Source organism: Cimex lectularius, unplaced genomic scaffold, assembly GCF_000648675.2.
Source record: "Cimex lectularius strain Harlan isolate CLEC.00 unplaced genomic scaffold, Clec_2.1 scaffold10, whole genome shotgun sequence".
NCBI lineage: Eukaryota > Metazoa > Arthropoda > Insecta > Hemiptera > Cimicidae > Cimex > Cimex lectularius.
Window position 1 is genome coordinate 180,516 of NW_019392665.1, and position 12,851 is coordinate 193,366.

Sequence of the window (12,851 nt, forward strand, 5' to 3'; positions counted from 1 at the left end):
TTATCACTTTCCTTTTCTCCCTTTTTCTCCAGCGATGGTGACCAGCATTGTTGAAACGGAGGGGTGGCTGTGCAAGAAAGACGAGCACCCCCCCTCTCCAACACAGGTCTTGAAGAAGAAAGCTAATTCAGTTGTTACTGCTGTCTCTGTTCGTTTTCCACCTGTTTTAAAGGTAATCATCAGGGAAAATATGTCTTTATTTCCTCATGTTTGACAGAACTCAAAGAGTTAAAGTTTCAAGTTCTATCTCAATTTAAAATGGTGTACCCCGAAGCTCTATTTCCCTGGGCGGAGCGACCAACCGGGCTAAGCCAGGGGTTGCCTGCAAGGGGGTGTTCTCTCACCTCTACTGTGGACGATGGTAGGCGAATTCCTACAAATGCTGGAACAAGAAGGATTTTCCTGTCTAGGCTAAAGGGCCACCACGCAGACATTGGTATACAACGAGCCCTCAATTTGGTTGTCAGGTGGTGCAAAAGGGAAGAGCTATATATTAACCCCCCACAAAACCATAATGATTCCATTAACAAGGAAGAGGGGACAATAGGGAGTCTAAACATGACCCTGATTCCATTTTCCAAAGAGGTCAAATATCTAGGGCTCACACTAGACCAGTGGCTCACATGGAATCCATATTTGACTGAAACTACCCAGAGAGCCAAAATTGATTGAAACCGACAATAATCTTTATGAGATCATTTTTTACCTTTTTGCAAACCAAAGATTCAAATTTTGAAAAAAATGGATTGGATGGAAATGGGTTTATAATTACATACACTGGATTTATCATCAGATTTGAAAAGATATACGATTAGCGACAAGAATAAAAGGAATATTGCCAAGACCTGCTGATTTCCTACTGTAAAATAAAGTTAAAATCACTTCTATTTTCTCCGCGGATATTGTGCACATAGAGGGTGGATATATATTAAAATTGTAAGTTTATAAGTCCTTAGAATGTTAAGGTTACTGAAGACATTAATATAGGAAGAAATACGACGGTTTTAAGATCATAATGGTATTTAATGCAAGAATAATAATCAAATTGAAGGTGATAAGCAGACTGAGCCTAAGGAAAGCGGAAAAAAAAAATTGCTCTAAGGAGAATAAAGGCTTTAGCGTAGGCAATAAAATCTTCCAGGATTCGTAGGAGTTCATCTACCATCGTCCTCAGTAGAGGTGAGCATACACCCCCTTGCGGGCATCCCCTGGCGTAGCTCGGTTGGTCACTCCGCTCAGGAAATAGAGCCTCGGATACACCAGTTTAAATTGAGATAGAACTTGAAGCTTTAACTCTGTGAGTTCTGTCAAACATGAGGAAATAAATACATATCTGCCCTGATGATGATCTTTAAAATATGTCGAAAGCTTCGCAGTAACAACTGAATTTGCTTTTTTTCTTCAACGCCATACCCTGATCCAGTGTTCGTGAGTGAAAAAGTGTTCGATATTTCTAATACTGAGAACAAATTTTGTCGATGTAGTTTGGGTCGTTTTATGGTCTTCCTACTGTTGCTAGTTTTACTAGAAATCAAGGTTTCTGCCTTATGAAAATAATTTTGAATCTGGGTTTCTATTTTTTTTAATTTAAATTAAATTCTCTGAGCTTGTTGGCTCTACATTTTTCCACTAGGGTCGACCACTATGGTCTATGTTATTGTCGTCTATAATGTAATCGAGTCACTCAGGGAAAATATAAGCAAAATATAGTGCTTTTTCTTCTTCTTTTTTTTTTTTAAAGAAAAGGTCAATAGTTTAAATACAAAATATTGTACTTGTATAAAAATCAATCCTAGAAAGTGGTTTAGGTGGGGGAAAAAATCAAGTAGGCCGAATTGACCACTTGCAACGCCGTCCAACGGTCGATTTTCCACTGGCCGGATTTCTGCACGCTGCTTCTCCATTTTTTTTTCCTTGTCGACAAGACCTTCGAGCATCATCCTCGGACTTTATTTTGGTAAACCCGTCAAATTTCGCTAGTGCTTGATATTTAATTTTCGCGTTTGATTGTTGACTAATTGTTTTATCCGGCTATTTCAATGAAGAGACCCGCGTCTGTACGCAATGGCGGCCGCCTCATGGCCCTGATTAACTGTCTCGAACGGACTTAAATAAATATATACAAATTTTTTCAATTCATAATTTTTTTTAATTATAACTAACTAGTTTTAGCTTTTTTATGTATTTATTGTATTAATTATTGCAGTTTTTTGGGGCTCAGTCGAGTCGTCTGGAAATACTTAACCTCGTTATATCTAAAACGCATTTTATTTTATGACACGTTTCAATTAATAAATTTTTAAAAATTCATCATAAATGAAAAATTAATGATTTAGTTTTATGTCAATCCTCGAAAAAAAAAAAAAAAAATTTCGGTCTGGACGAATGAACACATTCACCTGTTACTACCAAGCTTTCGACCTATTTTTTGCGTCGTCATCAGGGCAAAACGATCTTAAATACGCACAATTTTTGATTTTTTAAAAGGTGAAAAAGATTCGAACACAAAATTGCCAAGGAAATTATTAATAATTTAAATGGTGTCAGTTTTTAGGCGTATTTGAGATGATTTTGCCTTGATGACGACCCTTAAAATAAGTCGAAAGCTTAACAGTTGAATTTGTTTATTCATCCAGATTGAAATCAGGATTATTTTCTGTTTTATAAAAATACATTTGAGATGAAAAAGTGTCACGAGCAGGATTCGGCTCAATACGCCGCTGCTCTAACCACTTGAGCTATCGTGACTTTGATCCAGTCGGACGCCAACTCCCTGTCTCGATCTACAACCTTTTGAACTTGACCTCTTTTTGCCATTTTTTCAAATGTGGCCACTTAAGTCGGTGAAAATCGAATCTTGATTACACGACATTTAAAAAAATGGCAAAAAAGAGCGAAAATTCGATGGTACAGTTGGTGTCCAAGTGGAACGAAGCCACGATAGCTCAAGTGGTTCTTCTTCTTGAGTTCTTTTTAAGTTTTGTAAGTTTTTTGCCAGCGAAACGAATATCGGTTGGACTGAAACAGACCAGCAGGTGACTGGACTTTAGACAATATACATAGGTTCTCAAACTGAGCCCGTTTCCGATGAAAAATCTACTTATAGTCTACTATCGATATTTTTTTAAGCATCTCATATAGAACCACCCTGTATATATTATATAAAACATCAAGAATTATTCCATTCAGAGCAGAAAATAATTGTAATTTTTGTCTGTATAAGGAGATTATTGTGAATATTGAAATTATTAATTTTGATTCGTAATAACCTATAATAAATTATTAAGCATTAAGTTATATTTCTCGTATTTTTATTTATTTATTTTTGTTACATATATAGAAAAAGTTGTTCATCAAGGCCTAAGGAGATGGAGGAAAACAGAAGGGCGATGCGTGGCAGATCAAGGGGACGTTGCAGGCCGTCAGACACCGGCCTGGGGCGCGGCGATGGAATAAGTCGAGTAAGATTTTTTCTTCTGATTTATTTGGCATGGTTTGCTTTCAGGGAGTAAAGATTGATTTTTTTAAAATTATGTATTTAAATTAGTGCATTTGTAATATTTTTATTGTTTATTTTACCAACCAACTAGCTTTTTAAGGAGTCCATTAATCCGGCCCGGAGGGCCAAATATGTTTGCGTGTTGGTTTGTCGCAAAACTAAGATAAAAAAATTCAAAAGAACAACGAAAATCAAAATAAAGACCTGACTGACTGCTTCAATTCCTGCCCTGCTCGTCCTGAGGGCTGACTAAAATGCACCCTGCCCTTCGGCGTAAAATTTAATCAAACCCTGCATACCTTCAAGGTCCAAACCCAGAGCGTGAGTACTTTTCTCATGAGCAATTCGCGAAAGGAGGCAAATTGTTGAAAAGTAGCAGACTGAACAAGGGAGAAATCATGTTTAAAAAGTGATAAATTCATGTAGAAAGCGACGGTTTATTGGCAAAATTTTAGATGATACTAGGAACGTAAATTGAACGATTTTTGTAGTCGGGAGCTAATTTGTCAGAGGCAAGACTTGAAAACTAAACTGAAAATGGCGTAAACACATGTTTCATAAATACTAACGTTTTTTCACGTGCAAAAGATGGTTTGTCTACAGTGAAACTTCTCTATAAAGAACACACAAGAAATAAGTGTTTTTGTTATAATAACCCCCCCCCCCCGTTATTGAGGTGTTTTAATGCTCATTTGGGAAATTGGACCAGGTGCTGTTAATTTTAACCAGAGTCAACAGTGTTTGAAATGCAAGAAATTTTAGTTCCTCCATGAATGAGAAGCTTTTGAAGAAGAAAACAGAACGTATAAGGACAAAAAGTAGTTTTTAGAAAAAAGTAGGAAACAAATAAAGAAAAAGTGTACCAAGATATGTTCAAATGATCACAGAATATTGAAAGGAACTTGGGGGGGGGGGAAAGTAGCACTTAGAAAAAGATGAAAATTATGCAGAATTTCAAAATACGAAATTTAAACAGAACTATTTTTGTTATTTCTCAGTAAAGGATTACAATGAGCCAACCTTTCTGAAATAATTGTTAAAAAAAGTCCATTATAGAGGGGAGATTGATTACTCTGGGAGTTGTAAGGAAGGGTTTAAAATGTATAGAAATTCTATTGTATTTCGGCAGGGAATGGAAAAAATTGTCCATTAAGAGAGGTGGCACTTTTATCAAAAATTAATAATGAATTCAATGTTTAAACTTCTTTTTCTTTTGACATTTAGCGATTTAGCGATATCTAAAAGCAAGGGTGCAATGACAGAACATTGAGGTGTTCTGAAATTAGATTTCCTCCTCCCAGATATGTAATTATTAATATGGTGGGAATCCAACCCATGACCGCGGGTCTATGAGCTGTCTGGCTAACAGCGGTACCGCAATCTTGAGTAATTGATTCATGTAATTTTCTAGGGGTTTTTTTCAGCTTGAACGTCAAGCCAAAAATTTGAAGATGATGGTTTGTTTTTTTGCCTTTTGGGCATATGACGCAGTGGTTTTGACCACTGTTTATAAAGAGAAACCTGAGAAAACACGAGTCTACGTAGAGAGAAAAACCGAGTCAGTCAGTCCATAGTTGTAGCAACATGTCAGTTTTGTAACCGAGTCGGTAGTGGTCTAGATGACCGTACGAGTCAGTTTTGAAAAATTGTGTTCAATAATTGCAACTCTGGATGACTCACTGTCTTCTTTTTTCTCTCTAAACGCTCGAGTCAAAACCTAGCCTTAAACAGTTAAAAATTATTTTTGGCTTGATTTCTTCTACGATTATAATCATGAGTTACTTTATTTTTTATATATATATTTTTTACATACAGGGTGGGAAATCAAGGCAGATGTGCATCGCAAGAGATTTAGATTCGATGTCAATATCAAGTAATTAATTAATTTATTTATTTATTTTATTCAGACAAACTACATGTTTTGATATTTAAGGTTTTGGGTCGGGTGATGGTCCAAATACGGGGCAGTTGTCTAGTCCAGCTCCATCTAGGGGTAATTTTCGCGGTCGGAAACCGCTGAGCCTCGACACGATCAATACAAAACCAGTCGGGCTGATGAACAAAAAAGGTTCGCATTTTGATTCGATATTTTCGTCCCCTCCGTTATATCAAATTGATTTTTTACAGGATGTTCTGGCGACCCGGTTGACCTCACGGCGAATTTTTTCGCCCTTCTAACCCACACAGATTGGTCGCTGTATCAGTACAGGGTGGACTTCGCGCCGGAGGAAGACAGGACCCAGATGCGTAAAGCGCTGCTGCGCGTACACAAGGAAATTCTAGGCGGATACATATTCGACGGGACAGTTCTGTTTGTTTCTCACCGATTACAACCCGAAGTAAAAGAATTTTTATGAAATAATTTCCCTGTCCGGTAACAAATGGTCTAGCGATAATACAATTATAAAAAACATAAAGACGAGCATTTCGATTCGATCAACAGGTTTAACTCGCAATCGTGAGCTTTGTCATCTTCAGTGAGGAACTGTGTTTTTTTTAAACAGGGTAGATCGACCTAGTGAGTCAGTGCCAGTTCACTCTGTGTACGGACTCACAGACCAACCACTGAACCGGCACTGAGTCAGTATCAGGTCTGCCTCCATCCTCACTGAAGATGTAGCAATGCGTTTAGTCCACCTGCGAGTGAAGACAGACCATGGTTCAGCATGAGTTCACGACTCTCAAACTGACATCCACCATTAATTTTATATTTCTATAGGTTTATGACGTGATTTTTATTTCAGCCGTTGGAATTATATTCGAAACGTGACAGCGACCAGGCGAAAATAAGAATTCTAGTCAAAAAAGCCGGCGACCTTGTCATGGGCGATCCTCATTACATACAACTCTTCAACATACTCATGAGGAAGTGCTTGGACAATCTCAACTTGCAGATAGTCGGGCGGAATTTCTTCGACGCATCAGCGAAGGTGAGCCCTGTCGTGAAATTTATACGTATAAAGAAAAAAAAAATTCACCCTTTTTCCACACCCAGGTTGAAATCAGAGATTACAAGATGGAACTCTGGCCCGGTTATGTCACGTCGATACGACAGCATGAACAGAATATACTAATGTGTGTCGAGATAACTCACAAGGTCATGCGCAAAGAGACGGCGTTGGATTTGATGTACGAATGCATGAACCGAAATAAGCAAGAATGGAAGGTGAAAAAAAAATTTTTGTTTAAAGTTCCTGTCATACATTTTTGGATTTTTTTTTTCAGGCGTTGTTTGAAGCCGCAGTCATCGGCTCTGTAGTCCTCACTGAGTACAACAATCGTACATACAGAGTTGACGATATTGATTTTGATACAAGGCCGGATTCAAAATTCAAACTGAGGAACAACGAAGAATGCTCTTACATCGAATATTACATGAAGGTATTTGTTGAATTCTGTACCGTTAATCGATTTTTAATCTAAAAACAAAAACAAAAAATGCAATACACGTGATTCTGCCGCTACTGAACTTTTGTGAACACAACTGATTTTACTAATGACAAAAGTTACTAAAATGGTAAAAAGATGGCAGTGTCCCTGAAGAAACCTTACCACTGTAAATTCTTTTGTAAATATGGAAAGAAAATGTAATAGAAATTGGAAAATGTTGGGAAAATCAGGCTTAAATTTTTTAAAAAAGATTAAAAAACCTTTTATAAAAATAATTTTATCTGAAAATCATTCAAGCTTTTATTACAGTGCTCTTTCGCGAATCCGAACTTGGGTACTCCTAACATTCCAGTATTCCAAACCGGAAAAAATACAAGAACTCGGTATTTCAAAGGAAATGGATGGTACATAATTGTTCCATAGGAGGACAGAGAGTGAGGGTGAATAAGTTGTATGTGAGAGAAAAGAAAGTGTGAGTGATTGATTGACTGTTTTAATCGTGCAAAGTTAAACTTTGGCCTTTCTTACACTTAACGTGAGAGAGGGTCTGAAATGAACTGAACTTTTATCTTTCATGTGTACAAATTTAGTACAGTACTGTTTTCTCTTAGAATTATAAAAAGGTAGGGGAACTAGTTAATGAGCAAGCGAGATAGTAAATGGGTGAGAGATTGTCAGTGAGAGAAAGGTAATGAGTGAATAAGAGAGAGGAACTTGAGTGAATGAGAAAGTGAGAGGAGATAGTGATTGAGGTAGAGAGATTGAGAGCGAATGAGAGTGGTAGTGCATGAGAGAGCAAATGAGAGAGAGGTTGTGTGTGAATGAATGAAAGAAAGCAAGAGAGAGAATGAGAAACGATAGTGGGTGAGAGAGATGGAGGGTGAGCGAATTGAAGATAGGTAGTGAGTGAGTGAATGAGAGAGCAAGAGAAAATAGGAGTGTGGAAAGAGAGAGTGAGTGAATGCGAGGGAGGTAGAGTGTGAGAGAGGTTGTGTATGAGTTAATTAGAGAGAGAAAGTGAGAAGAGATAAGGAAATGAGGTAGTGGGTGAGAGATTAAGAGCAAGGGAACGAGAGGAGGGAGGTAGTGCGTGAGTGAGTGAGCAAATGAGAGAGAGAATGTAAGAGATGTTAAGGGAATGAGGTGGTGGCTGAGAGTTCGTAAATGAAAGTAAGTTAGAGAAGAGATAGTAATAGAATGAGGTAGTAGGGGAGAGTTTGTGAATGAGGGAGAAAGAAAGTGAGTTAGGTAGTGGGTGAAAGTTTGTGAATGAAAGTGAGTGGGAGAGAAAGAGATAGTAAGTGAATGAGGTAGTGTGTGAGAGTTTGTGAATGAAAAGAGAAAGTGAGTGAGTAAGAAATAAACAGTAAGTAAATGTGATAGTGAGTGAGAGTTTGTGAATGAAAAGAAAAAGTGAGAAGATATAGTAATAGAACGAGGTAATGGGGTGAGAGTTTGTGAATGAAAGAGAAAAACTACATGAGTAAGTGAGAAGAGATAGTAAGGGATGAGATAGTAGTGGAGAGTTTGTGAATGAGAGAGAAAATAAGCGAGTTAGGCAGTGGAAGAGAGTTTGTGAATGAATCAGAGTGATGTAGTGGGTGAGAGAGATGAAGTGTGAGCAAATTAAAGAGAAGCATTGAGTAAGTGAATCAGAGAGCGAGATAGAATGAGAGAGTGAGTGAATCAGAGAAAGGTAGTGCATGAGTGAGCATATGAGTGAGTGTTTGTGCATGGTGAGGGAACGAGAGAGAGAAAGTGAAGAGTAAGTGAATGAGGCAGTGGATGTGAGTTTGTGAATGAAAGAAAAAACTACTTGAGTAAGTGAGAAGAGTTAGTAATAGAATGAGGTAGTGGGTGAGAGTTTGTGAATGTGAGAGAGAGAGAGAATAAGTGAGTCAAAGTAAGGTAGTGGGTAAGAAAGATGGACAGTGAAAGAATTAAAGAGAGGCAGTGAGTGAATGAGAGAGAAAAAAAAAGGAGAGTGTGGAAAGAGAGAGAGTGAGTGAGTCATACGAAAGACCAAGACCAGCTCAAACTATACGAATTTTTGAAAATTTCTTTTGTCAATGTTTTGTTTAATATACCTTCTGCTTAAAAAGGAGTGAAAAAGAGGAGTAAAATATTGAATAAATTACAATAAAAGAAACTGATTTTTGACATATATGTATTTTAATAGGTTAAGTGTTTTCTGAACTTTTATAAAAATGTGTGTATTTTTCAATGCTAGTTTTTATATGTGCAGAGATACGAATTGAGAATCCGTGCGAGAGACCAGCCGATGCTGGTGTCGAAAGCGAAGCCGAGGGAAATCCGTGCTGGTATGACAGAGATCATCTACCTCGTCCCCGAACTATGCAAGCTGACAGGATTGACAGACGACATGAGGTTTGATCAATTTTGTTTTTCTTCTTTTTCAAATGTTGTCTATGAAAAATATTTTTTAGATCAAATTTCCAATTGATGAGGGCGCTTGCAGAACACACGAGGGTCCAACCACAGTCAAGAATAGATAAGCTGAACAGCTTCAGCAACAGATTACGAATAAACAAAAACGTATTAAAATTTTCTTTTATTTTTATTTGTTTATATATTTTATTTTATTTATTTTGTGCAAATTAAGCATATTACATTTTATTTTTTAAGGTCCAGGATGACTTGACGTGTTGGAATATGAAATTGGCTCCGGAACTCGTCAAGTTCCAAGGCCGTATCATTCCGCAGGAGACGATAACATACGGATCCGGATCGCAGCTGGCAGCCGGTAAAGAAGCGGACTGGACCAAGTCGATGAGAAACCACCCGATGCTCGTAATGGGCAATTTGAAAAACTGGGCGATATGTTATGTTGCGAGGGCCAAGGCTGACGTTCACAGTTTCCTAGCCTCTCTGACCAAATCGGCCATATCATTGAGATTCACAATCCCACAACCTTTAATGTAGTTTTTTTTTTTTTTTAAATAAATTTATTGTTTTTATTATATATATTAATTTTTCAGGAGGGAGTTACATGACGATCGATGCGGCACTTACATAGATGCACTTGATCAGCTGATATCGCAGAAGAATCCGCAGCTTATAATGTGCATTGTGCCGAACAACAGGGCCGACAGGTACAGTGCCATTAAGAAGAAGTGCTGCGTCGACAGGGCCGTCCCAACGCAAGTTGTCGTCGCGAAGAATTTAACGTCAAAAGGCGTCATGTCTATAGCGACTAAAATCGCTGTACAAATCAACTGTAAAATCGGCGGGACACCTTGGTCCGTGAACATACCGTTGTTGGTTCGTATCGAGTCATTTTTAAAATAATTCTTTTATAAATTTGATCAATTTTTTTTAAAGGGTTTGATGGTTGTTGGGTATGACGTCTGTCACGACACAATGAATAAAGGTCGATCGTACGGTGCAATGGTGGCATCGTTGAACAGCACTCTATCGAGATATTATTCAACGGCGACGCCCCACACGAGCGGCGAGGAATTATCAAACGACCTGTCCATAAATTTAGTCAGTGAGTAATCCGAACGAATTTAATTTTTTTTTTTTTAAATTAATTCATTTTTGTTTACAGAGGCCATGGTCAAATATCGGCAGTACAACGACGGCAAACTCCCGGCTTACGTTATGATATACAGAGATGGTGTTGGTGAGGGGCAAATCCCTTTTGTCTTTTCCCACGAAGTCCAGATTATAAAAGTAATTCGAAACGTTTCTAAAAATTATTTAAAATAATTAATTTATTTTTTTGAATGAAATGAAGGAAAAACTCATGGCACTGTACAACGGAGCCTTGCCGAAAATGGCTTTCATTATCGTCACAAAGCGTTTGAACACAAGAATATTTCACCAGAACAAAAATCCACCTCCAGGGACAGTCATCGACGATTGTATCACCAGCCCTGAAAAGTAACATCAACCCCCTTCAAAAATAAATAAATATATAATAAATTTTTTTTTGTCAAAAGGTACGATTTCTTCTTGGTTTCACAATCCGTGAGGCAGGGAACAGTCAGCCCGACAGCATACAACGTCATTGACGATTCGAGCCAGCTCAGCCCGGACAGGATGCAGAGACTCACTTACAAAATGACTCATTTGTATTTCAACTGGAGTGTAAGTAAAAAAAAAAATACTCCAGGAAAAAATTTAATGATTTTTCTTCCCTTAGGGTACCGTCAGAGTACCCGCTCAGTGCCAGTATGCACACAAGCTTGCCTTTCTAGTCGGTCAGTCGCTCCACAGGTCGCCCAACGTCGGACTGGAAGATCTCTTGTATTTCTTGTAAATTTTCTTTCTTTCGATGGACTTTTAAGTTTCACAGTTCAATTTTATACATTTTTAAACTTGGTTGATAGTTTTTTATTTTATTTTATTTTTTGAATTTATAACTTGTTTTCAAAGAAATGTACTATTTATATTATATAAAATATTAGTTTTTTTAAAAATATTTTATTTAAAAAGAAATGTAAAAAGTTTCGTGAAAATTTAATCAAAATTTTTGAAGCTTGCTTTTTCCTTTATTCAAAATATTAAACACTTATCCTTATCCTCCTCTGGATGTCGTACACAGCAGATCCTCTGGTAATGACACTGAGTCTGTACTGACTTGTGTTTCTTGTTAACACAGCTCACGGAAACCTGTTTTGCTCATTTCTTTTATTTTTTTCTTTTTATTATGGAGTTAGTGTAAAACGTTATGTCGTAGCAGTCGGTTCTGTCAATTTTCTTCTTATATATAGTCCCTTACTCTCCACATTCACTTCCTCTCCTGCTCTCGTTTTTTTTAATCTATCTCTGTGTCACTTTTTCTCTCAGTCACTCACTACAGTTGTTGGTAGTGACAACGGTTAAGTTGACACGAGGCTCATCACTGTAAGGTCAGTAACTGGTTCAGTCTCAGATTTAAATCCAAACAATGTACAAATGGGATTTTTTTTTTCAAAAACAACCTCAGCAGTACAGTTTCATTTGGTTGACGGTTGACTGGGCTGTATATCTATAAATTGCACGCAAACCAGTTGGTGCATCAATGACATGACGTTTTAAAAGATGGGTCGACTCAATTGAACTGAACTAAAAAAAACTAGGAAAAGTGCAATAATCCGTGCTACAGAACTTTGGGAATACCACACCTTGCTTCCTATCGATTCATCATCAATGACCTACTATATTCTTAAAAGAAGGATTGAATTGATTGAACTGAACCAAGGAACGAGGAAAAATACAATAATCTAGGCTGCAGTGCTTGGGTATTATGAAACCCTGCATCTTATCAATTCATTATCATCAATGAACTACAACCAAAAAGAAGGACACAATTGAAGTTAACTAAAGAACTAGGTAAAGTACAAAAATCCAGACCTAGTGTTTGGGGAATAACAAACCATGCTTCCTATTAAATCATCATCATTATCAATGACCTACTACACTTAAATAAAATGATCCACTCAATTAAACTGAACTAAAGAACAAGAAGCAGAACGATAATCTAGGCTGCAAAGCTGGGGGATAATCGAACTTCCTATCAATTCATCATCGTCAATGACCTACTACACTCTTAAATAAAATGATCCACTCAATGAGGTTAACTAAAGAACTAGGATAAGTATAACAATCTAGGCTGCAGAGCTTGGGGATAACCAAACCCTGCTTCCTATTAAATCATCATCATCATCAATGACCTACTACACTTAAATAAAATGATCCACTCAACTGAGGATAACTAAAGGACTAGGATAGGTATAATAATCTAGGCTGCAGAGCTTGGGGATAACCAAACCCTGCTTTCTATTAATTCATCATCATCATCATCAATGACCTACTACACCCTTAAATAAAATGATCCACTCAATTGAACTGAACTAAAGAACAAGGAACAACAATAATTTCGGCTGCATAGCTAGGGGATAACCAAACCCCCCGGCTTTCTAATCAATTTATCATCATCATCAACAATGAGCTA

General features: G+C 37.4%; 1 protein-coding gene across 1 annotated transcript; it reads left to right on the top strand.

Annotated features, from left to right (window-relative positions):
- The first annotated feature begins 1,852 nt into the window (after nucleotides 1-1,852).
- LOC106667442 (piwi-like protein Siwi) lies at nucleotides 1,853-11,235 on the top strand. The gene is made up of 17 exons (XM_014395397.2): nucleotides 1,853-1,957; nucleotides 3,341-3,461; nucleotides 5,315-5,372; nucleotides 5,433-5,567; nucleotides 5,627-5,838; nucleotides 6,244-6,429; nucleotides 6,495-6,665; nucleotides 6,725-6,880; nucleotides 9,135-9,277; nucleotides 9,337-9,445; nucleotides 9,536-9,828; nucleotides 9,889-10,171; nucleotides 10,232-10,400; nucleotides 10,461-10,585; nucleotides 10,650-10,795; nucleotides 10,855-11,002; nucleotides 11,058-11,235. Exons 2-17 carry the CDS (start codon nucleotides 3,369-3,371, stop codon nucleotides 11,172-11,174), a joined length of 2,544 nt encoding a protein of 847 aa, XP_014250883.1. The 5' UTR covers nucleotides 1,853-1,957; nucleotides 3,341-3,368; the 3' UTR covers nucleotides 11,175-11,235.
- Nucleotides 11,236-12,851: the final 1,616 nt, after the last annotated feature.